The 26,048-nt window shown below is 49.2% G+C and overlaps 1 protein-coding gene across 1 annotated transcript; it reads right to left on the bottom strand.

Annotated features, from left to right (window-relative positions):
- Window positions 1-6,137: 6,137 nt before the first annotated feature.
- LOC144161681 (sodium-dependent glucose transporter 1A-like) lies at window positions 6,138-24,785 on the bottom strand. The gene is made up of 6 exons (XM_077692305.1): window positions 24,456-24,785; window positions 19,210-19,540; window positions 14,643-14,932; window positions 13,890-14,016; window positions 11,243-11,401; window positions 6,138-7,614 (listed from the first exon to the last, which is right to left on the bottom strand). Exons 1-6 carry the CDS (start codon window positions 24,597-24,599, stop codon window positions 6,653-6,655), a joined length of 2,013 nt encoding a protein of 670 aa, XP_077548431.1. The 5' UTR covers window positions 24,600-24,785; the 3' UTR covers window positions 6,138-6,652.
- Between the last annotated feature and the right edge of the window lie 1,263 nt (window positions 24,786-26,048).

Genomic DNA, 26,048 nt, shown 5'->3' with positions numbered 1-26,048 from the left:
GCAGACTTTCGAAGCATCCGTCGCAAGTTCCCTCTCCTCCACTCAGGGCTTATCCGTCGTGACCAAGTAACCATTCGGCAGGCACAAACACATTCACTTCGCACACTCACTCAGTAACATCTATTCCAACGCATACCAGCACCCCTGTCCCACTCTGTACCCACTGCCTTATTCCCCATACGGGAGCGCCGTTACAATCCTACCCAACCACGCAATTACACCGGAAACTGGCTGGCTGTTGTGGCGAGTCTCCAAGAGTAACGGGAACGGGCGGCCCACATCATCAGGGCCCTCAGCGGCTGCCTGGACAGAGGCGGCTGAATCATCCCCACCATCCCGCTACCAATAAGGTTTCCATCCATCCATCCATCCATCCATCCATTCCTTCATCCATCCGTCCATCCATCCATCCATCCGTCCACCCATCCATCCATCCATCCATCCATCCAACCGTCCGTCCGTCCGTCCGTCCGTCCGTCCGTCCGTCCATCCGTCCGTCCATCCATCCATCCATCGATGACGACGCCAGCATACAGATGTTGTCGGAACTGAACACTGTACGGATGTCTGGTCAATTACCGGTTGAATGGAAGAACTCCGTAGTTCATCCCATTCCGAAGGCCGGAAAGATGATGACCAGTATCAACACGTGCGACCTATCTCACTCACTTCTACGCTTTCCAAGCTCCTCGCGCGCAACTTGAGCACGCCGGCTAAAAGCCGTACTGTGACGTTGCGCAAACTGGATTTCGACCGGGGCTTTGTACCCATGACACTGCAAGGATTTCGTTTCATTTCATTTCATTCACGTACTCTTAGAGGTGTGAGGCTCTTTAGAAGGAGGGATACAATGAAAAAAACAAGAGAAAAGAGCAGGGCAGTTACAGTAAGTGATCGCTGACGAAGACGATTGGGGCTGTAAGGTGATTCCACTGCAAGCTGGTCATTGGAAAAAACGAGTTCCGGTAGAGGTTTGTTCGGGAGTTCGGCACAGCAACTTTTAACAGATAATCATTGCGTGGTGATACGTATGGTGAAACTGGAAAAAGGATCGTTTTAAGGTCTGATTGTTGTAAAATATTTTATGGAAAACACATAGCGGGATATCATACGACGGATTGCAAGATCAGGCAGTTGAAATTTTTGTTTCATGTTAGTGGCATTGTATGACCGAGAATAACCAAAGAATATAAAATGAACCGCCCGATTTTGCATAGCTTCAAGGGTAGAGACAAGATTGGCGGAATTCGTATTCCATGCGAAAGAGACGTATTTAATCTTCGGACGGACAAGGGTCTTGTAAAGCTACTGTTTTAATGAAGTAGGAGCTCGATAGAAATTACGTCGAAGGAACCCGAGCATGCGGTTCACATTAGTGACAACCCATATATTCAATGTGGGGTGTCACTAAAGGTTACCGGCAGCAGGAGACGGCGCAGAAGCAAGATCCCCCCGTGCTTCTTGGAGTGGACTTTAAGACGCCTTTCGATACCGGTCGGCATACCACTGTTATAGCTGCTCTGGAACACTGCGGTGGTGTTACGCGCGTGATTAACTTCGTGACGAGCATTTTGAATGTCCGGACATTTTAAGTAAGAACGCATGTGCAGAATCCCCGCGTGTTCACGAACACTACCGGCGTTCCCCAAGGCGCAATCCTCCTACCCTCCCTATTTAATTTGGTAATGAGAAAGGTAGCCAAAGAACTTCGAGATATCCTGCACCTGCAGCACACCATGCATGCGGATGATATTACCATCCGGGTGGACCTCACAAAACGGCGTTCGACGTGGGTTACATGGTTTCAACAGCCCAACGTGGTCTGAATGTTATTGAGGCACGTCGTCCTGCCACCGGAATGAGGCCGTTGCCTCATAAAACGAAATTCCTCGCCATTGGGGGCCTCGACCCCCTGCAAGCGCATTTACCATTGAATGGTCAACCAATCGAACGGACTGCCGACAGATGGGTACGCATACTTGGCGTGCCGCTGCGCAAAATAGGAGGGGCAACTGAGGTGCTCAGACTGCTGAAAATTGTTCGGAAGTACCAGGTTGAGATTCTTAAGAGAATAGGAAGCCGCTTCGGAAGCGCGATGACAAAGGTACTACGTACCCTCATTCAGGTTGTGCTCATATCTAAGGCCTGTTATGGGGCAGTATGCTTCACTCTAGCGAAGGCCCAACTCTAACAGTTGGAAGTTCTGAACCACGAAAGCCTCAGATTTATTACCTGCCTACCGAAGCACACACGCGAAGAGGAACTTTATCGTTACGCGCGCCTGCCCTCACTTGAAGATATTATCAAGGAGAGGTTTGAAGCACACGATAGGAGAAGTGAAGCCACCCGCGCGGGAAACCTACAGAATTTTGCTGTCGATCACCTCGACCGAGTTCCCACGCAACTACCTTCAGTCGTTGCCACATGGGACGACGTCTCAGTTCAAGGCCCAAAGCCGCTGTCACTCTCCGGTAGCCCACAATATCACCAGCCAGCGGGTGCATCCGTAGCCGCACGTGCCGATCTTCAAGAAAGGACAGTCTTCATTTCACTTCTTTCGGCACATTTAACTGTTCGTCACGTGACCCAGACACTCTCATAGTCAGAACCTTGTCCTGTCACTCCCCTTAGATTGTACTGGACCTATGTGCACTCTTAACCCTTTCCAGAGGTGTGCTATTTTGGCAACGATGATCCTGCTATCTGCAAGGCAGTGTTCACGTTCAGAAAATGCCGTAAACAATACAGTAGGCATGAAGACTGGCTTCTTTAAGCACAGGTAATTTACGCAAGAAGATTATCACAACCATTGTTGTGGCCACAGCGGCCGCTTTTCTAATAGAGGCGAAAAGCAAAAACGCCGCCCGTGTGTTCGATATTTTGGCGCACATTACAGATTCCCCAGGTGGTCAAAATGAATTCAGAAACCTCCACTACGGCGCGACTCATACCCTGTGTGGTTTGGGCGCGTTAAACCCCATAATAAATCTTTAAAAAACCAATGTTGGCGCTTTTCAATTCTTGGTTGAAACCAGCGACTGTTACAAAATGTGTTCTGCTTGGTTGGAGGATGACACTGAAGTTGAGACGAGCAGCGGGGCTCCTGACATCTTTATCAAGCGAATAACGCTAGCCGGTCGAACGTCGCCAATAAAGCGGTGTCCTCTAACCCTCGCCTGCTTCATCGTTTTTACAATTTGATGCCGTGACCAGAATGGAAGGATTACACCGTTGAAGGCCCCTACCGATGAAGCAAGCTCATTGAAGAGGATACACCGGCCAAGAAGCACGCATCGCATCATCTCCCACCGGAACGTCATTTCTGCCTACCGGGCCCCATCATGGACCGTCTGAAACGAAAACGGGGTGTGGTCAGCGCCTCGACTACAAATATCATCAGCGAAATGAAGGCCATGATGGAGGTGGCCCCACTGCCGATCCGTGGGCTGGCTGAACAGCTTAATATGCTTAAGCGGAAAGAGTTTGCCTTAACCGAAATAGACAAACAGATGGAGCACCTCGTCCCCGATAAAGAACTAGATGATGAACGGAGAACTGCAGAAGATTACCGGGATTCCATCGCACCCATGGCCTTCAGCGCTGAAAGACATCTTCCAGCAGCATGACCTTTAATGACAACTGGTGTGGTACAGGCCGCAACTTCACCTCAAGAACGAGTTTAACTAAGATTGCCCAAACTTGATATCCACATTTTTGACGGAGAATTCATACGGTGGCCTGCGTTTTGGGACCAGTTTGAGTCGATGAGACATAAGAACCAATGGCCGACCGACGTTAACAAATTCAAGTACCTACATAGCTATATGAAGGGGAAAGCAGAAGGCGTCATTGGCGGATTACGATCAACTAACGACCGCTACCCCATAGTTATCGAACTGTGGCAGCAACGTTTTGGAGACAAAACAGTGATCATCAATGACCACATGAGCAAACTGCTAAACCTCCCAAAATTAACCTCCTGCGACAACTTGAACGACCTTCAGACGCACTACGAACGTGTTGAAACTCACTTTAAATCACTTAAGAACCTGGGAGTACACATCGAGTCCTACGCAATCATGTTGAAGACTTTACAAAGTGTACTGTTGGGTGAGTTGGTAGTTCATTGTAAAAGATGATACATCGCGAAATAAAACGCGGACACAGAAAGACGACGCTCGTCCCATCGCCTTTCTGTGTCCGTGTTTTATTTCGCGCTGTAGCATCTTTTATAATGTTGAAGGCTGCACTATCGCAGAAGTTGCCCTATGAGCTCGAGCTTAGATTCAACCAGTAAACGTTAACAAGGCCACAAGCACAGGGAAGAGAACAACCTGCTTAAGTATCGACGTTACTTGAACTTTGGGTCCAGGTAGTGCAAAGTTGAGAGAAGATCACTTCACTAATGCCTGGATCATACATGCCTACCACAACAAAACCACACCGGAACCAAGTCAAGGAAAACATGCACGTTACTTCTTCCACACTTAAGGTAACGATATCGCGCCATGCATGTCTTCTCTGTGCATCCAACGACCACCTCACCAACGACTGCCGCGCTCAGCTCACATGCCGAAAAGAAACCAAATTGCGAAAACAAGGTTGTTCTTTTGCTATGCTAGGCCCTTCTACTGCGCCAAGGATTGCAAGAAGGCAAGAAGACTCTCATGTCGGAATTTCAAAGGATTTCTCATCACATCTTTGTGCGATCCCAAATGGAAACGACAACTTTATAAAAACTGTCGACTGTGTCCACATCGACAGCTATAACGGAGACGCCCCGAAAACGTTTTTTGGGTGGGCACTGCCCAGAGACGCGACACTTACCTCACCAATCATAGGATCCCAAGTGGGTTCAAGCTCGCCCGTGTCAACTGAAGGACCAGAGTTCGATCGGGAAAAGTCCTCTTTGGACGCGGACCAACCACGAGCTACAGACAAAGAATGCGGAAAAGTACATGGGTCTTAAAAGTCCTCGCCGAAACCGAAGCAAAAGCCGATACGAAAGAAACCGCTGAATGTTCATTCTCGACTTCATCGCCTGAAGCTTCATCGGCCGGGACACTCTGGAAACGTTGGAAGCACGGAGAACAACACCTTCTGGAGAGACCATGGAAACTAGGGCGGCGGAACAAAAACCTGCACGCGTTGCGCCCCGAGCACACGACTCCAGGGAAGTCTCCAGTTCTTCTCATCCTCGGAAATTCCAATCATTCGCCAAGTGCTTTCCAGGTTCAAGATATTAGTCATCTGAAGCCAACCAGATCCATATTATTGCGCCGGCTCGTAACCAGGTACAAAATGAGATCTGGTTGGTTGGAAGACGGCGACACCGAAGCGAAGACGAGCAGCCACCGCATGAGCAGCGGGGCTCGTGACACCTTTATCAAGCGAATAACGCTAGCCGCTCGAACGCCTAAATAAAGCGGTCTCCTCTAACCCTCGCCTGCTTGCTGGTACTCAACAAAAACAAAGGAAGAGGAACACAAGGACAGCCGCTGTCTAACAAATTAAGTTTAATATCAGGAAGGCGGTATGTAAACACTTAACAAAAAACAAGAAAAAACCTTGCGCATGAGTAAAACAATTAAGGTTGTAAAGAAGCGGGGAAGACAGGAATTGGCTGTGCTGTTAACCACAAGAAACGCTACGTCGCCTGTGCAACGGGGGTTGTGTAGAGCATTTCTTTATCCTGTGGACGAACATTTGCTGTACAAACTGTTCGTTGTATCAACGTGCGTTTGAGAGAGAATGAATTGTCATTAATGGCCCTCCCCCAATCACCCAATCTTTCTTCACATTGCCCTAAGTGCAGGGGATGTAAACCTGATTTCCCTACCAGTGACATTTTATTTAAGCACTGTGAACAAATGTCCCGCGTTATTATGGAAGCGTTTCACATATCTAAACGAGGAGACAAGTGTATCAGCCAAGCAAGTGTGTGTCTTCATCCCAAAGAGATTGCATATCTGCGCGGACCTTGACTGTAGCCGGTGTCTATCTAGTTACCTTATCACCGTGGCGTTTGTAAACTTCTTTCGCTCACGCGCAGTGTTTTTTTTTTGTTGTTTTTGCGTTATGTGTTTATATTCCCCCTTCTTGATATTAAACAGTCATTAGACTGGCGGCTGTGGTGATATTCCTTCGCTTTTGTTTACGTTTGCGCTGGTTTCATCCAAAAATACCTCTTTCCAACTAGCCCAGCTTCCAACCCTTCTTCTTCTCAGGTATTTATTTTTGAGGCTTACTTAGAGCTGAAATTTGGGGCACGCTTCATTTTTGGATAAAACCTTCAGTGTGAAAGATTAAGAGCTCGCCTTAAGCAATATTAACTCGGGAAAAATTTTATCTGTCACGTAAAGATGAATTCGGGACCAATTTTCTCCGTCATGTAAACACGGACAGCGTGCACGAATTGAAGGTCTGTAGAAAGCTAAGCGGTAAGATGGCACAAATGTTAATGCGTTTCAACTAATAAGAACCGTGACACTACTTCCGCCTCTCTTCATTTAAAAAGTTATAATAAACAAAAAATATGCGAAAATTTATGGCACTAATTACTTCAAACGACCTTCGCCTGTGTCTGCGATGGCAGCACTAACAGCGTTCACGCCGAACTACGCGCGCCTATGGCTCCACGAATGAGGCTCTTCTATTCGCGCCGCTTGAGAGACTTGTAGGACGGACGCCGGATGTCGTCTGTGGGAAGGCGGACGTAGCGCTCTTCCATGGCAATGCGCCTCAGCAAAATCTTCCCAATGAGTGCCAGGACCAGCACGACCGTGGAAAGGGCGGCCAGCGCCTGGTGGAAGAGCATCGGCTGCCGCTCCAGCTTGGCCCCGACGCAGAGCGGCGGAAAGGCGGAACTGGCGCAGGCCACCAGCATCGCCAAGGCAAAGCGCGAGGTCGAGACGCCCGAGTAGTCGTGCAGCAGCAGCAGTGTCGACGGCATGCTGGGGGCCATGCAGGCGCCGACGACGGCCGTGCCGATCCACAAGAGCCGCGTCTGGTGGCCGAAGAAGGCGCTCAACCCGGTGGCCGCCACGAGCAGTGTGTTGCAGAAGAGCAGGGCGTCGAAGGAGCCCCGCTGCGGGAAGCAGGCGATGGAGACGCCGCGGACGGCGGTGAAGGCGGCCCAGAAGAGGCTGGTCACGTACGTGGCAGCCGTCTTGTTGTGGCCAAGCAGGAGCGCGAAGGGGGCCACGAGCTGACTGCACAGCGTCTCCACGGCCAGGCACGCGGCCAGGTAGAAGAAGAGCAGCACCACGAAGCCGCTGCAGGGGAGCACGGGGCATTGGCTCTCCATGTCCCGCAGGTCCTGGTGCCCGGGGTCCACGAACATGGCTACCAGCGCGAGGAAGGCGACGCAGAAGGCGTACACGCTGATGAGCCAGTACGCGTACCCCACGTAGATGAAGTCCTTGTCCTCGAGGTTGTTCAGATCGCTCAGCGGTGCCGGGATCGCCGAGTCTCCGGTGACGATGCTGCGGTCCGTGATGAAGGGCTCGCTCAGCAGCGGCCCCAGGACGCAGCCCAGGCAGAAGGTGAACGTCAGCGTCCGCACCAAGAACCCGCTCGCCTCTCGCCACAGCGCCGATGTCCACAGGACCCCGACTGCACGAGCACAGTATTGACTTGCACCGAAAGTGCGACTGCGCAGAAGCGCACACAATTGCGCCGTTGCGTGTACCTGACCGTATCGTGGCGAAAATAACGGCCCTGTTCTAGTGGAAATGGCTGAAATGACAGAGGCGTGGTTAGACAGGTTACAGCAGACTATGAAGACGATGCTCGAAAACTGATGCTAACAAATGTCCGATCAGCCCGGATAGAAATTTATAGTAGGGGCAGCATTTTGAATACAAAGCATTTGTGCGTTTCCTCATTTCAGTAAAACACCTTGGTAGGGGGCGTGAACGCGCGCGCCACGCTGAAGATATCGAATGATTAGCACTATCCATTGCGCAAGCGAACCGGCCGTAAGCTGTTAGGTTGACCAATCGAGATATTTTCCACACCTTCCAAACCGCATCACCACACGGGCTCAATCGGTTTGCTCAGTGCGCGGTCGCATGTGGTCGGCAGTTGATCGGCTCACTTTGTGACGTGCTCTTTTACATCATGACTCAAATTAACGGTTGGAAGGAAAGAGAGACGCCAGCTTCTCATTACTTATTTCTAATCAAACAGTGTTCTTTGGGCAAAACAGACAACCCCCGCTTTGCTCGTGGCGCTGGGCCCTTTCACACTTAGCGCTACCGTAACGACGAAACCCTCAGCAGCGACCACGGCTTTTCTGAGAAGAGTTGCGAGGAACTCGCGGCCTTGGTCGGCTCCGAGGTGGCACATAAGGCTGGAGTGTACCAATAACCGCACTCTGATTTTATCCGCACTCCCACACAATTTTCTCCTCACTCTTTGGCGGCAGTTTCATTCGCTCTCCTCCTCGCGCTCTTTTCGCTGCAACCGTCGTTCATCATCCGCTGCTCATTTTTATCCTCGCCTGTACATCTTTCACCTTTCAGGTCACCTTGAACCTTTTCAGGTATACCTGCGCTCCTAGCGTTTGCTCAATTTCGCCGCGGCAATGCCACGCGCAGGACAAAGACTGCACTTTTCTATAAAAAAGGGATTCAGAAGAAATATTTCAAGAAAATGCCGGATTCAGGTTATCGAATCGAATACCGAATATCATTCCTCAGTATTATTGTATTTTTCAAACCACGCAGTGTTATTTGCGGGCTCCGGTACTATCGGGAGGCAACAAATGTGAACTAGGAATAAAAAAATCTGAAGAAATTCAGAGAATTGTCTAGTAATGTGGTGCATTGTTATGCCGCTTGTCTATATACTGTGAGTCCTTTACACCCCATTATGGCTATAAGTAGCGAAAGACCATAGATTATCTTGTTCTTTTCAAATTTTCATTTGTTTCTTTCTGCCAATGATTTAAATGTATACCATTATAGCAATGAAGTGTCTTTACTTCGCAAATTATATTTTTTATTCTTCCGGAGATGCAAAGCGTAGCGCAGGGTATGTCCATTCACGATATCTTCTATTCGAATTTCAGAAGTTCTTTTGCGGAACTTTTTCGTTTATTCTTCGGTTTGGGGGGAAGATGTAAAGACGGATATTTTTTATTTTGTCCGATCGTTTTTTTGGGTTTTATTTTTCTTTTTCTATTATTTTTTGCTTTTTAAAATCCTGTCACACTAATTATCTTCATTTAGGCCATTCTAAACATTACAGGTTTTACCTTTGCCAACTCGGCATTTCTGTGGAATGCAGGGCGTTACATGGTTCTGGCTGTGGGGATACTCGGCGAAGAATACTACGCATCAAAAAGCAAGGCGTATTTGGGTTTCCACATTCACATTGTGCAACCCTGGCGTGATTTATTCTCGGACGCTTAATTTTACGGCTGCCGCTTATTTAGCAGTCGATGCAAGTTTCAACATTTACAGTACCGCCCGAATATTTTGTCGGAACCGAGTGTTCTACTGTTCTAGAATATCAAATTCTCGTCCCGAATACGAAGAAAAAAATAAAAATCATTGCATTAGTACTGTAAGTTGCTTTTGTACTGTAAATTTTGTTCATTCGTACGCGCATGGTTATATGCAGCGCCCAAGCGCAACATGAACGTGTTTTCAAACAAACAATCCGCCCCATCAGAGCTGCAACTGAAAGCATGCTTTTCCACGTGGGTAGTGTGTGCGTGAGAAAGTGCTCTTTACAGGGAGGTGACCACGCGCACACACTACGCACCCACGATACGAAAAAACAACGAAAAAGTCGCGGACCCGGTAGGGCTGCGACGCAGTCAATAGGAAAACATGCTTAGTAACGTCACATACAGATCGGCACACACAAAACGCCACGCTAGCCACATTACGTAATTGACTGGCTGTCGTAAGAGGGCTGCCACATGACTCGTCCCAGCTGTGTCAGTTTGGCGCCAATTAAGTAAAAACCTATTTTTGTTGATTGCGGCATCGTTGCATGGGGAGGCAGGCCTGGATGTCCTTCTCAAACCTGACGGTTTCTGTGCAGCTTCACGCTTGCTAAATGCTGGGTATTTCTGCACCAGGCGTTGCCGTCGTGTTTAAAATTGAGTGCCTCTGTACGCTTCGCTGAGTTGCGCGTCCGATTTCTGCGAGCCGCCGCGCCACCGGTTCTTCCGTGACAGGAAAGCCCACTTTAAGTGCTCAATACCGAATCGCTTTTCCAGGTGTGAACAGATCAGCGGCTGTGGTTGACCCGCCGCTGCAACGGGCGAGGCTGCTCCCCCATGCGTGACAGGTGGCTTTATCGCACGACTTTGGAACTCACGATGGCGGATGGACGCGCAAGTCTGCTCCGCTAGGGGAACCATATACTGAAACTCTAGTTTATGGCACGAACATTTGAGTCACGCAGCCCTTTTTCGGGGAGTTGGTTTCCCCGAGTCCAGCCACATGACTATCTTGCTGTTATGAAGTAGCATTCGCCGGGGGATCTCAGAGACTAGCAGCAAAAGAACCGCGCGCCGAATTCTGTACAGCTATTTATAGATTACTACAAATTACTGCACAGCACGAGAAAACGAAGTTCAAAAAGAGCGGAGGGATAGAGGTGTACAGGTTGCTGCGTTAACTTCTTGGTGGTAAAAAAAATACGATTATATTTCCATTTCGCCCAAACCGGATTTGCCCCCAAAACCCCCTATTTAGGTAGTCCCGGCTGTAGAAAAAACACTAATGAGCCGCGGTGAGCAATGTTCTTCAGTGGTGCGGTCAGAAGCCTTTCATGAACCACACAATAGCCTATGAGCTGTCTGTGCTACGTAGTTCAGCACTGACAAAAAATAAAAGCTGGCAGCCGCTGCAAATGCAGAAGGCGGACAGCGCTTGCGTATGGTAAGTGCGTTCCATGTGCGAGATCAGCTTTCGCGCTGTTAAGCCTTGTAAGTATCGGTTTCTTTCATTTGAATAACTGTTGGGTGACAGCTTTACCAGTGTCTTCCCGTTAGAGCTCCTGAAGAGGCTTGGCAATGTACACGTCGGGACTATCGCCTTCACGTCTCTCAGGCTGTAGCTAAGGACACTTTTGAACTCTCTATTGTCCACACAGCTTTCGCTTGCAAGTTTGTCTCATTACGTATCCGTGGGCATTGTTTGGGGGGTCTGGCGTCACGCTATCTTGAACTCCGAGTAAACGAAGCCACGGCGCATGCGTGAGACGGCCCATCAGCACTCACGGACGCTGATGGCGCCGAGCGCGAATCCTCCAAGGCCGAAGAGCAGCTGGTAGGGGAGGAGCGTGTCGATGTAGGAGACCCCGAGGCAGGCCATGGCCAGCAAGAAGTTGAGCAGCACGAACGCCACCTGCGGGTTGACGGGACGCAGGACGACAGCGCCTGCGGGCACGCGCAGGTCCATCAGGTATGAAATTCTCCGGCAGTGAAACTCTCAGGCCCGCCATCGGCCCTGCGCACTGGCGTCCCAGAACTCGCAGGAGTAAACTCTTGTTAGATTGCCCATGCTAGATTCATTCGAAATATTCTAGATCCGAGTTTTGGGGTGCATGACGAATGCAGTAAAAATTGTTTGCTAACAAACGCCATATTGAATATGAAAACAGCCGCACATTTGTGGCGGATATTTTTACAGCAGGCGGGTCGGGGATGCGGCGGCATAACCCAGCTCCCAATGCGCTCTTCCCAAACTGTGGTCACAAAGCGGCAGAGTTGACGGGCAGCAGCGTTTCCTCACAGAGCTTTCCGAGTGTGGACCAGTAAAGGTTTTTTCGCAAATGGTAAATATCCTCGGGTTGGGACATGAAGAGAGGAGTCAGAAACAGGATGATTTTATGGGGCAAGCATGGCCCTCCTTTAAGACCCGTTCACACTAGCGACGAAAGCAAGCGAAAGCGACGGGAATTCCGTCGCTTTGTCGCGCGACGATCGTTTTTGGCGAATGGTCGGGACCTATTCTTGTCGTCGCGTGACAAAGCGACAGAATTTTCTTTCGTCGCAGTGTGAATGGGCCTTTAAACGCAAGCGGTGCGCGGCCAGTACCAGTACAAGCACGTTGTTAGAGAGTTTTGGCTATATGTGTGTTCCGTACGTTCCGTCTGTTCCGTGCGTACCAGGACCCGATAACATCCACGCGAAGGCACGTCGTGGAGGGCCGCACCCCACCGGAACGAATGCGTGCGCATGGCGCGCTGGGAATGGCCAGCCAGCTGAACTAAGCCACCATACCGAAACAAATACGCGCAGCGCATTTGGCGCGGCGGGGACGGCCCGCCAGCGGAATAAAGCGACCCTACCAAAACATGTGCGCGCGCGTGGCGCGGCGAGGACGGCCCATTAGGAAAACTTACCCACCCCACCAAAACAAATTTGCGCGCATGACGCCGCGGGAACAGCCCACCAGCGGAACTAAGTCATTTTCTCCGGAACGAATGCACGATGATGGGGCGGCGGAGACGGCCCACCAGCGGAATTAATTCACCCTACCGGAACGAATGCACGCTTGCCTAGTCGGGTCCCGGTACATGCAGTACACACGAAACGTAAAAAAAAACCACGGTATGCTAAAGCTCTCTATTGTCCTCCATTTGTAGGTCACATCGAGGAGTAAAAGCAAATAAAAATACGTGCGGGATTAACCACTCAATAAAGAGAATTTCTTGCCTGTGAGTTTCAAAGAATAAACACTGATATAACGCTGTCTTCTAAGTGTTCTAGTATAATCTGTCTCGCCATTTTGCGCGCCCAAAGTTTGTGCTGCCACGAGTTACGACTGTAACAGTTTTTTAGGGGGCACTGCAGCCAGCAAGACGGCCGCTGTTTAAAGAGTATAGAGAGCTCCCCTTATGAAAATATTTATTGCCTTTGAACTCACAGTCAATTGCCCATCAATATCCCAGAGGCAGTACAAGGGAAATTTCCTTTGAGTTGCCTCTGAATTGAGAATTGGCCACTGCTATTTAATAGACTTTGAATGTCCTTCCTTTGAATTGCCTCTGAATGTCCTTCCTTTGAACTGCCTCTCAATGTCCATCCTTTGAATTGCCTCTGAATGTACTTCCTTTGAATTGCCTCTGAACGTACTTCCTTTAAATTGCCTCCGAACGTACTACCTTTGAATTGCCTCCGAATATACTACCTTTGAATTTACTCTGAATGTACTATCCTTAAAATTTGAAGGAGCAAACAGTGTGCAGAAAATGCCTCGGCCCATAATGCCTGGGTCCTTACTCAGAGGGATCCAGGCATGATTGTGACACTGAAGGGCAAATTTCCAGAATTTCGCCCCATACTTAGATGTTTTTCTGAGCACCAAGCCACAGTTCGGACGAGCACACCAGCACAAATAGGTAGGGAAGCATGCTTCAGTTTGAAAGCATGAAACTTTTAAAAAAGGAACTAGAAATTGAGTTTAGATAATAGGGAACATACTCTATGAAGTGATTGTAAGGCAACTGTACGATTAAGAGCATCAAAAAGTTTACATAATTTTTTGTGCACTAATTGGTAGATGTGGCAGGAAACGACGTACCAGCATAGCACACTGACAGTCTAGTGCCTTACAAACCCTCAAATGAAGTGTTTTGCTCCATGGATGCAATGTCACAAGGAACAATGCGCTGTATGTTGCTTGTTACGAAATTATCATAATTTAACTTTCCATAAACTGAAGAAAAAACAGGCAGTTCATGAGTTAAGGCCTGTCCAACAGTCTATATAGTCTACACTGCGCTCCTAGGAGCGCAGTGTTCCGTGTTCGTGTCATCTATGCATCTTTCGGCTTGGCCATGGCCCAGCCGTACGTGGTTTCGGTGTAATGACATCGAAGCCACGCACAACACGAGTAATGCGCGCCCCACCACGCACTGACCGGTCACGGCTCCAACGAAGAAGCCGACGGCCCTGGCTGCAAGTAGGAACAGAACTCGGAACAGGCCGACGTCCATGATCACCGCGAGGTCCTGCACCGTCGGCCCAAAGATTGCGTAGTACATCCCCTGGGTAAAGTATAGGGAAAGACACCCACGCATGCTTCTGTGAAGGAGTGCCCTGTTTATCTGACCCTTTTCTGCACGTTTTGTGCATAACGTTCTTTTCTGCTGCTGATCGTGTCGCCACTTGGACTGTAAACGTGACATGTCATGCATAATGGGTGTGGCGCTTCGCTGCCAGAAAGACGGGAGAATGGCCTACCAAAAATGGTAACAATTTCAAAAGTATTTCCCTCTTTTCACTGTCAAAAGAAGATGGGCATACGTGTGCCTGTTCCGGGGGCAGTACGCTGCGGAATGTTAATTTCGCAAAAAAAAAACGCCTCCGTAGCGTAATTCGGGAATGCTCCTCCATGTTGGGGCAGCCACCCGTCCCCCTTTCCCGTGCCTCCTCTTTTAGAGAGCATAAATGTTGAATGTCACCTTTCCCACTGACAACCCAGCCTGGAATAGTCGACCGGGCGCATACGGACAGGACGTCCGTATACACCGGCTGCTGAACACACACACTTAACGTCCGCTGTTAACCGGTTAACAACTCCCGATGGGCCACAGGCCCCATTAGGCTCAATATAAGCGTCAAGATCATCATTATCATCGACATCATAAAGTTGCGTAGAGAGCGAGCTCACCGCTCCGAAGAAGCTGGCGTGGACGACGATCGTCTGCACCGCCTTGAAGAGCCTGTCCCTCCTCCTGGCGTGGTGAGCTGTGCCTTCCGCAGCAGCGAAGGGGGGATCCCAGTGCGAGTCCAGGTGTTCGTGCTCCCACTTGCGGTGCAGCGCCTGCGCTTCCGCCGTGTCCGTCATGTCGGCCACCGTCACCGCCTTCCAGGGCGCAGGTTGCAGAGAAGTGGGAGGAGGCGCCACGGCGGCCGCTGTAGTGGATGCCGCCTCCGCCTTCAGGCTCGGTCTCCGCTGCTCTGCATCCGCAAGAGCAGGAGCGGCACTGATGTAGGAATGCAGCCTTGGGTCTGCCGTCAACCTAATCCCTAATGTTTTTTTCGGCTCAAGCAGCGAAGGAGGAAGTTGCTGTGGACGCACCCACCAACCCTGCCTGTCATGAATAACGACTACACTCGGTTACAACTCAAGAACGGCACCACCTTATGTAGTGTATCACTCCGCCAAAGCGCCGGACCCGTGACGTCAGTGCGCGCGCGTTTTGAAAGGGTTTGCTATGAATGCGTGATATCGTCTGCCTTGTCTCACGCCGTTTGTTTGTCGTCACTGGAGTCGTTTATCAGCATAGTAAGCCCAAAAAATCACTGGAACGTCTACCGCCATGTTCAAAATATTCCCAGTAACGCCCCACTTGCGATGCGCGGAGAAACATCCGGCTACGGTGATACGGCACAGCGGCAACTTCCGGCAACTTGAAACGATTAGTGAGAAGTTTAGGACAATAGTGGTAGGGAAACCTGCACCGATAATATCAGCGCCACAAAAGACTGCGGAAAGGGAAATAAGTTTGAGCAACCTTGATTGGAAAAAAGCAGAGCAAAAGGTTTCCCCCCAGACAGCAGTGGGCCCAGACGGAATACCAATGCAACTGGTAAACCTACTTGGACCTAAAAGTAAGGAATCGTTTATGAGGGCAATAGATAAGGTGATAGAAACCAAGCAAATACCAGAGGACTGGTTAGAAAGTAGGATGAATTTAATATATAAAGGCAGAGGAGACAAAGCCAGTATTGATTCATACAGACCACTCACAGTAACGTCAGTGGTGTATAGATTCGTAATGCAGGCGATAAAATCAGAAATTCAAGCATGGATGGAAGAAAATGAAATACTTGGGGAACTGCAGAATGGATTTAGACAAGACAGGCGACTGGATGACAATCTGTTCGTGATAACGCAATGCATTGAAATTGCGAAAGCACAGAATAGACCACTATGGATTACGTTCTTGGACATTAAAGGGGCATATGACAACGTAAACAGAGAACGGCTGTGGAGGATGCTGAAACTCCAGGGATTAGATGACGAGTTAGTACAGTTCCTTATAGCAATCTATAAAGACAATAGAGTGCACCTGACTTGGGAAGGACAGAAATGCGCCCAGCAGGTCAACATCCATCGGGGACTGAAACAGGGATGCCCTTTGAGCCCAATACTGTTCATGCTTGACATGGCAGGGTTAGAAAAGAAAATGAAAGAAAGTCAAGTAGGGTGTAGCCTAACCCATATGCTGCAAGGCGAAGTGGTACAACAGCATATTCCGGGAATGTTATACGCAGACGACATTGTTCTTTTAGCTGATAACCAAACTGATATGCAGCGGCTAATAAATATTTGCGGCCAGGAAGCCACTGACCTCGGATTAAATTTCAGTGCAGAAAAATCAGGAATAATGGTTTTCAATGACGCTACCACTGACGTAGTGTCTATCCAGCAAGGCGAATTACCTAGAGTGAAGGAATATAAATATTTGGGAATGTGGATAAACAAAGGGGATAACTACTTAAGTACTCACGAGGAGCAACTTAAGGTTAAGGGAAAGCGAAACGCAGCTATAATGAAGCATAGAGCTCTGTGGGGGTATAACAAATATGAAGTAGTAAGAGGAATGTGGAAAGGAGTAATGGTTCCGGGTCTCACGTTTGCGAATGCTGTACTCTGCTTAAAATCAGACGTTCTATCAGGCCTTGAAGTAAACCAGAGAACGGTAGGACGTTTGGCCTTAGGCGCGCATGGAAAAACAACTAACGAAGCAGTTCAGGGAGATATGGGTTGGGCGTCGTTTGAAGTTAGAGAAGCTCAGAGTAAAATATGCTTTGAGATGAGGTTGAGGGCAATGGATCAACGAAGGTGGGCAGCTAAGGTTTTTAGGTACCTATACTTGAAAAGCGTGGACACGCAGTGGTTAAGAAAGAATAGAAGGCTAACGATGAAATACGGAAAGAACAGTGGGGAATCCAAAACAGCCAAGGAAACCAAAAAAGAGGCAAGGCAGATTGAAACGAATAAATGGAGGGAAAAAATGGAAGCTAAAACGTCGTTAGAGATGTACAGGGCTGAGAAGATGAACATCATAAAGTAAAATTTCTACGATAATTCCCAGGGCAGTGCTTTGCTTTTTGAGGCTAGAGCAGGTTGCCTGCGAACTAAGAGTTTTGTGAGGAAGTATTCACAAAATGATGGGGTATGCGTGGTCTGCGGAAAAGAAACAGAAACTATGCGGCACATCGTGTTAGAATGTGAGGGTATCCATCCAAATCTACATGAAGGGAATATTGGGCTTTCAGAAGCCCTAGGATTTAAGGGTATCACAGAGGAAGTTACCTTCAAGGCTGTCGAGGGGACGAAAAGAAGATTAGAATGCTGGTGGACGAAAAGCAGAGAGGGGAATATTGCCTAGGACAGTTACCACCTGTAACAGGAAATAAAAAGTATTTTGTGCCTAATGAGCTTTTTGTGCCTGCCCTAAGCAGCGCTAGTATTGAACCAAAAGTGTAAAACATATGTATATTAGTCCTTTTTGGTTAGATGACATGTCATCACCCCGATACAAAGGGGAAACCAATAGAAATCATCACCATCATCATCATCGGTGCCGTTCTTTAGTTGTCACCGAGTGTACCCGTAATATTTTTAGAGCGAAGCTTTCGGAGCCTCACTGATGGCGCTCGATGTTGCGCAAAAACGCACTGCGGAAAGCCAACTTTATACAGAATGGGTATCACACACAAAATACCTTCCCGCGGTCGGCATCTAACCTGGTTCCCTGGCGTTATGAAGCCGACGTCCATCCAATTGCGTGATTTGGACATCTTTGAAGCAGTTTGGATTTTGCACTTTGTCTGACTGTGGTTGCATGAGAGAATGCTGCGCGATTTAACCGTCTTTCTCATACGAATAGGGCTTTGAGTTTTTTTGTTTTTTTTTTGTCACAGGCCATAACCACGTGGCTTCGAGGTCTGCTCTCAACGCGGCCATCACCTGTATTGCATACACCTGAAGGAAGATAAAAATGAAAAAAATTACGCCCACCTCCCCTCGCGGGAACCCTGGTGTGATGCGACGCTGAGGGGGTTCAAGCGCACGCGGAGAGCAACCGTCGACCGAAAGGCCGCCGGAGAGCGGCACACCGGGACCCTGGCACTATATATGCGCAGCGCGCCAGAAGGAGAGGAAACCGCGGAGAGAGAGAGAGTACTGCACATGCGCAGCACCGCGTGCAGCGTCGCCCACCGGCGGAGTGAGAGCGTGCTGGGCCGCACACGCTCTCACCTGGGCACGCGCCGGCGCCAGTGCGTCTGCCGCGGCTATGACGCAACACAATCCAATACAATCCACTTTAATCCAATCCAATCCAAATCCAAGCCCAGCCAAGCCAATCCAATCGAATCCAATCCAATGCCCCTCGCGAGAGAGTGTTCGCTATGGGAGAGGAGAGCGGGAAAGTGGCTGCGGACAACGGACGCACGCGGACAATAACAGACGCACGCAGGAAGGACAGGGCCGCCGACAAGAGATGCTCTGAGCGTCGCATGTAAAAAGGAACTTTAATAAATACGCCCACGGAATCTTAACGCTCTTCTTTTTCATTTGAACTGATTTATTCAGTAAGCCTTTTCGTTTTTTTATTGTTTCCGTTATGCCTTTGTCTTGTTGCCTTTCACTTTATTCTTTACTTTACTACTCTCTCCCTCCTTAGCTCTCCCTCTCTGTCTCTCCCTCCGAAATAGCGACACACCCGCAGGCTTAACTATAACTGGAGAAGCCATATATAGGAAACAAATCTACAAACCACTGGCCTGCTTCCACCGTTCACTCGGTCCGCTTACATTCAGAAAATCTATTGCGCTAAGACTGAAGGGCCCGATTGCAGACCACTCTGCGAGTGCACGCTACGACTCCAGGAACCCAATCCAATCCAGGAGCCCACAGTTGCCCCCGAAAAGGGCGATTAAGGTTTCATCCCCGCCTGGCCCATTCACAACAGAAATCGGTCAGAGGCATCTGCAGACCGGCATTTTCCCAATAGCCAACATCCCCACATCCACATAACAGTTTGAACGCGACATACTTTTAACTACAGCGGGTGTCTCGGTCTGTCCTTACTTCCAGTGTATCCGTTCGAAGGCATATTTCCCGGCTTAAAAGGATTTATGTTCGCCCTTTCTGTCCGAAAGGACGACACGAGCAGCCCAGAAATTGATGACAATGCAAGCCGACAACGCCGTTGGTGTACCTTGCACCAGAGGGCTCCGTGATGGCGTCGAAAGCCGAGGTGCCTGTGACTCGGAGGCCGGCGAATACAACGCCGGCTGCGGCAACGCCTGGGGACGCGGCGGTAGAAACGGAGCGGCGTGCTGCAGCCTCGGCGGCGTACTCAGCTTCAAGTCCACGTTCGGAGACGTGGAAGACCTCCTCCTGTACTGCCGCTGAGGTTCCGCCTCCCCCTTCAAGAACGGAGCTTCCTCCGTCGGCTGCTGGGGCGACGCGGTTCCGGAGGCCGGGGCCGGCTGGTATTCCGCAATGGCTCCCTGTTGCTCCACTTTGCTGAGAGCGGCTGGGGTCACCTGCTCCGCAGGAAGATTATAAACGTCGCCCTCCTCGTAAGAGTGATTAAATCCTCCATTTCACGCGTCGAAGTTACACCAGGCTGGGCTGTGAGGCGCGCCGGAGTAGGGGGCTCCGTATTAACTTTCTAGTGTTCTCTAACGTGCGCCGAAATCTCGACAAACGGGCGGTCTCGCTTTTCGCCTGCATCAGAAAAGCTGCCATCGCGGCCGGGATCGAACGCGCGTCCTTTGGATTAGTAGCACAACGCCTTAGCCACTGAGCCACCGCGGCGGGTTCCTCGTAAGAGTGCCTTCTAATTCTGGAAATGTGTCCCCATGACCTCGCACGACATTCAACTTCTTCCCTACTGTTTTCGCGTGAGGTTGACGTTAACTTGACCCGCGAAAACGTGTTGCACACTCACATCTTCCGAAGACCATTTGTCCGGAGGGGACTACTTGCACGCGACTGTTTGCGCCACGGAACATCTCTGTACGCACGGGAGCCACTCGATTCAGTTCGCTCTTTTGTCATTTGCTTATAAATATCGTAACATGAAATATCGTAATTCTCTGCAAACCCTATCATAATCAGTGTTCTGCTTATTGGACCTTTGCAGGCAGTGATTTTCCTACACACCTCTCAGGTGTTTATAGACTCTGTAATTATTCTGGACACCTCCTCTTCCCCCCCGCCCCCCTTGAATCTCGAAATTTTAGTCATATCAATTCTGCATTAAACGTATGGACAGATTGGTCAAGCCCCAGTAAAAGGGGGAAAGAAACACCGCGTTATCTAAAGCGAGACAAAAGGGAAAATACGCACCTGTCATCTTCAATCGAAGGGGCTTTACATTAAACCTATGACCAAACTTCTCCGAAAATAAGAAGCCTCACAGGAAGCTATAGCTGAGTGGACTTGAAGTGGAAAGAAAAAGGAAGGGATGTCGTTTGAGGCACATGGAGAATGTTTATAAATACAAACAACGCAATCAATGTTCGATACAACTGATGGAACCTAAAGAAAATTTTATAAAGAATCTAAAATAAAAAAAAACTTACGTCACGGGGATGAAATTTGGTTATACGACGTCTAATATTTATCCAGTGCACTAAAAAAGAAACAGTTTGCGTAGTTTAGCCTCCCGCTACCACTGCCCCCCTCTTCATCTCCCCCTCCCAAAGCCATTGAGACAACCCCCCTTGATTCGAATCCTGCGGAAACCCCTGGAGGCAAGTCTTTGTTTCAAGTCACCTCTGGCCGTGATTTGGTCACTGTTTTGACAACATCTCGCAAGTCGTTTCTCCAACCGCGTGAAGCATACTGAATACACAGAAATAACCATTGAGATAATATACTGACTCTAGAGGGAAAGCGCACTGCTGAACGAATGCATTGGAACAGTACGACACACAGTGGCTGACATGATACAATGATTTGAAGGTTGCCAGCTGAGTATTTGCCCACTAAAAACGGCAAAAGTGATGGGTATTAATCTGGCAACGTGCTGCTGTGGCATTTTCGCTTCCGGCTAGCAAAGCATGCCGGGATTAATTGTAAAATGGCGGCCCGCTGGCCAGGCGGATTTTGTGTAGGCGGTCTCGACAGCATTGCGCGGTTTATTTCCTTTGGGTAGGTAACGAACGTGTTTTCGGTTTACCGTGTGACTTATCTGTAGTGAGACCCTGAGAAATTCGTGGCAACGCTCACACAACACTTGCGCACCAGCGCTCGAATCCTACTGATCGCATGCGCGCGGACGCCAAGGAATCAGCTTATCCGTACTGAGTCTCCGTCGTGATCTCCGTGCATTTTTTCGCTGTGTCGCTTTATTTGCCATTCTCTGACATTTTGCCCGGCGTTCAATGCTTTGCAAACGAAGTGAAGTGAACTGCGGCTTTAGCTGAATGTGAATATTAACACCAAAAAAAACATTAATGCATGGTCCAATGGTGATATTTCCGGTGAGTCCTGGTCCTTTGAAGCACAAAAACGAAAGGGCGCGGTCAATCGCAGGGCGACGGAGTGACAGAATGCACTATGGCAGGGCACTATGCGAAATACAGTCAGTGGCGTGCCGTGTTTTCTTTTCTGTCTGTATTTGTCAAGTTCTAGCTGCTTTCAACCACTTCCCAGGAAAAGCTTGCGCTACTGAATGGGGCAGTAATTTTCCGCACAAAGCGAGTAGAGAACATTCGCTTATTGTCACTGTTTACAACAAACAAACTGCATTTCGTTGCATATTTTTTCGTTCTACCTTCACGAACGTTAGCGCGAATATTTGAAAAACAGAGAGCTGTACGAAGTTTCATGAATAAAAGAACTTAAATGGAACGATTATAAAAGCTGTTTTTATTTCTTTTCCCATGTGAACGACCGCTGGCTGCAACTCTATTGGCAACTTCAAGGTGCGCGACGCAGTCTGGCAACACTTGTCAAAACAATAAATGTGGAGTCGCAAAACAGGTCCTCCATCGCAGTTTCGTTTGCGACCGTACTAAGATTCTTAAACTTCAGCGTTGATTCGCGTTGTTTTTGGCGAGGGAGAGCGCATGACTTCAGCCGACAGCCTTATTTTGATCGGGGTCGATGATCGGAGCGATGAAAACGACGAGATCGTCGCTATGTACGTGCAAACGTTGGTTGCGACCAAAGCACCGCATCGCATTTCGCTCATGATTAGCTGCCACTCTAACGGCGCCAGAAATCGAGGAAGGGCGGCGCTCGTGGGCACGAAGGCTCTCAGAAAAGTGCAAGCACCCTACTGCGGCTTTCATCAACTGCTACAAGTAAGACGTACAGTTTTAATTACCACTGTTCGGGCTGTGATAGAGCTTCGCAGTAGCCTTATAAATGAACCTTCCTTTTCGATTCGTAGCATGAAAACCCACTTCAGGATATCATTATCCCCGACAACACGCAAATTTGAATGCAAAGCATTGCCCGTATCTGCTCAGTACTAAAAAAAAGGTCGGTTTATGACAACTGAGCTGATATCAAATTGCTGTAAACGTTTTTTCCAAAATATTGTGTCAACGATTACACCACGCTGCTTACAAATTCTGGATAAACTACCGAACATCTTACGCTGTGGCGTAATTGCCTAGGGCGTTGGGTAGCTGGTGGTGAAGTCAGATTCTATGCAACAAGGCTGTGCTTTAAATTGCTCGGCATTCGGGGCACACGTTAAATTTCCGGCATATTTTTTTTTCTCTCGCTAGTTCGTAATTTTTCGCTTTGAGACCCAAGTTCGACTATTTTGATTTGCAGGCCCCCACGATGTTCGTAATAAGTAAGTACAAATTCGTACTAGTTGGTTTACAGGCGCACGGATAACTGCTGGCGTTTGGAGCATACACAACTTCCTCCCGGAAAACGACTAAAGTTGAAGCTCACGTGCGATAAGAGTAAACAAAAAGCCGACAAAGCGTGTGCCGATGGGATAACCTCGTCCGCTCGCTGCTTGGAACTCCCGAAGCTGCGGGAGTCCTGCCACTAACTGACTTGAGCGTCAAGTACGTCGAGTGGCGCGCGGGGAATCTGCGCAAATGCGGATTTGAGGCCCGCTTCAAGTGCGGATTTAACCCGCCGCGGTGGCTCAGTGGCTAAGGCGTTGCGCTGCTGAGCACGAGGTCGCGGGTTCGATTCCCGGCCGCGGCGGCCGCTTTTCTGATGGAGGCGAAAAGCAAAAACGCCCGTGTGTACGAGATTTCGGCGCACGTTAAAGATCCCCAGGTGGTCAAAATTAATCCGGAGCCCTCCACTACGGCGCGCCTCATCGCCTGCGTCGCGTCGGCGCGTTAAACCCTACAATCAATCAATCAATCAAGTGCGGATTTAAAAACGATGTTCCCAGCTAATTGACATCGAGGCTTCATTTCAAACAAGTATCTTGACATAATTACCACCTAATAGATATCTTTAGCGCCTAATATATCTGTAAAGGGTAGGTGCACGCTTGCGCAGAGCACACGGGGAAGCGAGCCGACAAAAAGTACGCCGCACGCATGCAATGTGGCTCCGTTACTAAGAAAAGGCTAGTGGATGCTGACCTGGAAGGTAGTAGTCGTCTTGAGCGAAGTGCTTTGAGCAAACATGCATGGCGTACGTCACTTTTTTTCCGATGCGTAGGTTCCGTCCCCCCAACGCCTCGCGACACGCGTCGTCTGTTTCTCGCGGGAAACGGTAAAAGTATCCACTGCTGCACTTCCATCGTGCCGACAGATCGAAGGAGACGCAAGAGAACTCCTTACACGTCCGCTTTATCGCCTTCCGGACTTCTTTCGGCGGTATCACGCCAACTACGCCGTTATGAGGACAAACAAGTGCGGTGCGGCATGGGTAAGTCCGGAACCTGACCTGATTTGGGCGATTCTCGCGACGGCCGCTAGGTGGCGCGCACAAACACGAAGTCACCAATAGCCTGCAGTGAACTTGCAGCAGTCATGTTCCGATTGGAATCGCTGTTCCGGCGTCAGTACAGGGGCGACAGATAAGGTGCTTAACGTGAAGGAACGAATGACGGCCTCGAAAGCGCCCGGGGAGGCAGTTGCTCAGCGAGTGCACAGCGTGCATCCGAGTTGCGCACGTTTTGCACGCACGAACATCTGAGCTGGAGACTGCACGCACGCACTGCGCAAGTCAGGTGCAGGGGCAGTGAACTAACCAAACCAAAAATGAACTACAAATGTACCCGTTGTCGGAAAATTACAGTTTAAATACACAGGAAGTTCTTTACAGAGTTAGTATTGGTTACCCAGGCAATTATATGTAACTATATTGCATCAGTTCTTTGTTTTAGCTAAATACTCAGTGAAAAACTTTTCAGCAGGCTGAATACGATTGCTCTGGCAACCATGGGAATTGTATCATATCCGCGCCAACGATCCGTAAGGTTTTCGAGCTCGCTTTATCCCCCTGGAAATAACTCACCGGGGCGGGCTGTGCGGCCAGCGAGGCGACAGAGGCCGGCTTGGTGTCCGTTGGGGCCACGATCGGCTCGTAGGTGAGCATGGGGCGCTCTTTGCGGCTGCTGCCATGCTGTTCCGGCTCCGGCGGCTTGTCCGTGCCCTCCATGGCCTGGCCGTCGTCGAAACCGGGGGATGTCCGCCAAGTGTGCCCCGCAAGCAACCTCACGTTCGCGCCCAGCTCGCCTGATCGGGGACCAGAACATGCCAAACTAATGGGCAATTGGCAAAGAAGCACTAGGGGTAATCAAAATGAAACACCCGCGTGTCGAGATTTAGATCCCAGGTAATCTAAGTTTATCCCTAGCAACGCAGAAATTTGGGCTAGTTGGTTATAAGACTTCGACATGGCAAAAAGCGCACTAGACGGGGACAGGAAAGGACAGTGGCACGGGACGAGCGCTAAACATCAAATGGGCTTTATTAACAAGAAAGGCTATATACACACAAATTCGCAGAAACACTAAAAAAGATGCGTAAGGCGCAGCTTTCACAGAGAAAGTGACTGACGCTGTAGATAGGCTTTTTTTTGTGTGTGCAAAGCCAAAGGCGGAGTGCTAACGCATTCTTCATTTTTCTTGATAATACAGAACGCCTTGAAGATCTCTCTTTGTTCCGGCGCCACGGAAACTGACGCCGGAACCGCGATTCAAATCGGAATATGGCTGCTGCAAGTTCACTACACTACGTCCTGCGCAGCTTTAGGACGCGACTACAAAGAGAGATCTTCGAAGCGTTCTATATTATCAAAGAAAATGACGAATGCGTAAGCACTCCGTCTCTGGCTTTGCACACAAAAGAAAAAGCCTATCTACAGCGTCAATCACTTTCTCTGTGAAAGCTGCGCCTTACGTAGCTTTTTCGGTGTTTCTGCGCATTTGTGTGTATGTAGCCTTTCTTGTCAATAAAGCCTCAGTTGATATTTAGCGCTCATCCCGTGTCACTGCCTTTTCTTCTGTCCTTTCCCTAGCCCTCCACTAGCGCGTATAGCCGCGATCTACGGCTATGGACAGGAAAACTAAACATCCCGTTGCCATGGGGCAAATGCTATGTATAGTGCAGACTGGCCACGTTGCGCAAATGACCGGAGGGGGTGGGGGTTGTAACACGCATTTTTATTTAGAGAGGGTACAAAGAGCCATGTTACGCTTTTGCGAATTTCGATGTATACAGGGAAAAGGAGACCGGTTAAGGGAGCACCGAGCAGCGATTTCGTTGCTTGACAGGCAGACCAAGTTGACGCCATCCATGTGCTGGAATGTGGACCCGCCCAATCAAATCGAGGAATTCGTGGGACTTATCACATTCACACGGAAGCAAACAAGGAAGCATAAGCACGTTTCGATCTCCCTTACAGTAATATAGTTACGCTTCTTGCAAGGGCGCCTGGCGCGAGACATAGCTTAGCATGTGCTAGGTTGTTCGTAGCTGGGTTGGTACATTAGTCACTATTTTTAAAGACGATAATATTTTTAAAGACGATATCTTTTTTTGAACTACCAAAAAGCAGGAATTTTGGTTTGTCTGTATATCTGTCTGTCTGTCTGTGTCTGACTCG

This window comes from Haemaphysalis longicornis, unplaced genomic scaffold (assembly GCF_048455015.1).
Source record: "Haemaphysalis longicornis isolate Haplotype H1 unplaced genomic scaffold, Haemaphysalis longicornis Haplotype H1 scaffold_12, whole genome shotgun sequence".
Taxonomy (NCBI): Eukaryota; Metazoa; Arthropoda; class Arachnida; order Ixodida; family Ixodidae; genus Haemaphysalis; species Haemaphysalis longicornis.
Note: the sequence above shows the minus strand (reverse complement) of the source record. Positions and strands in the feature narration are given on the sequence as shown.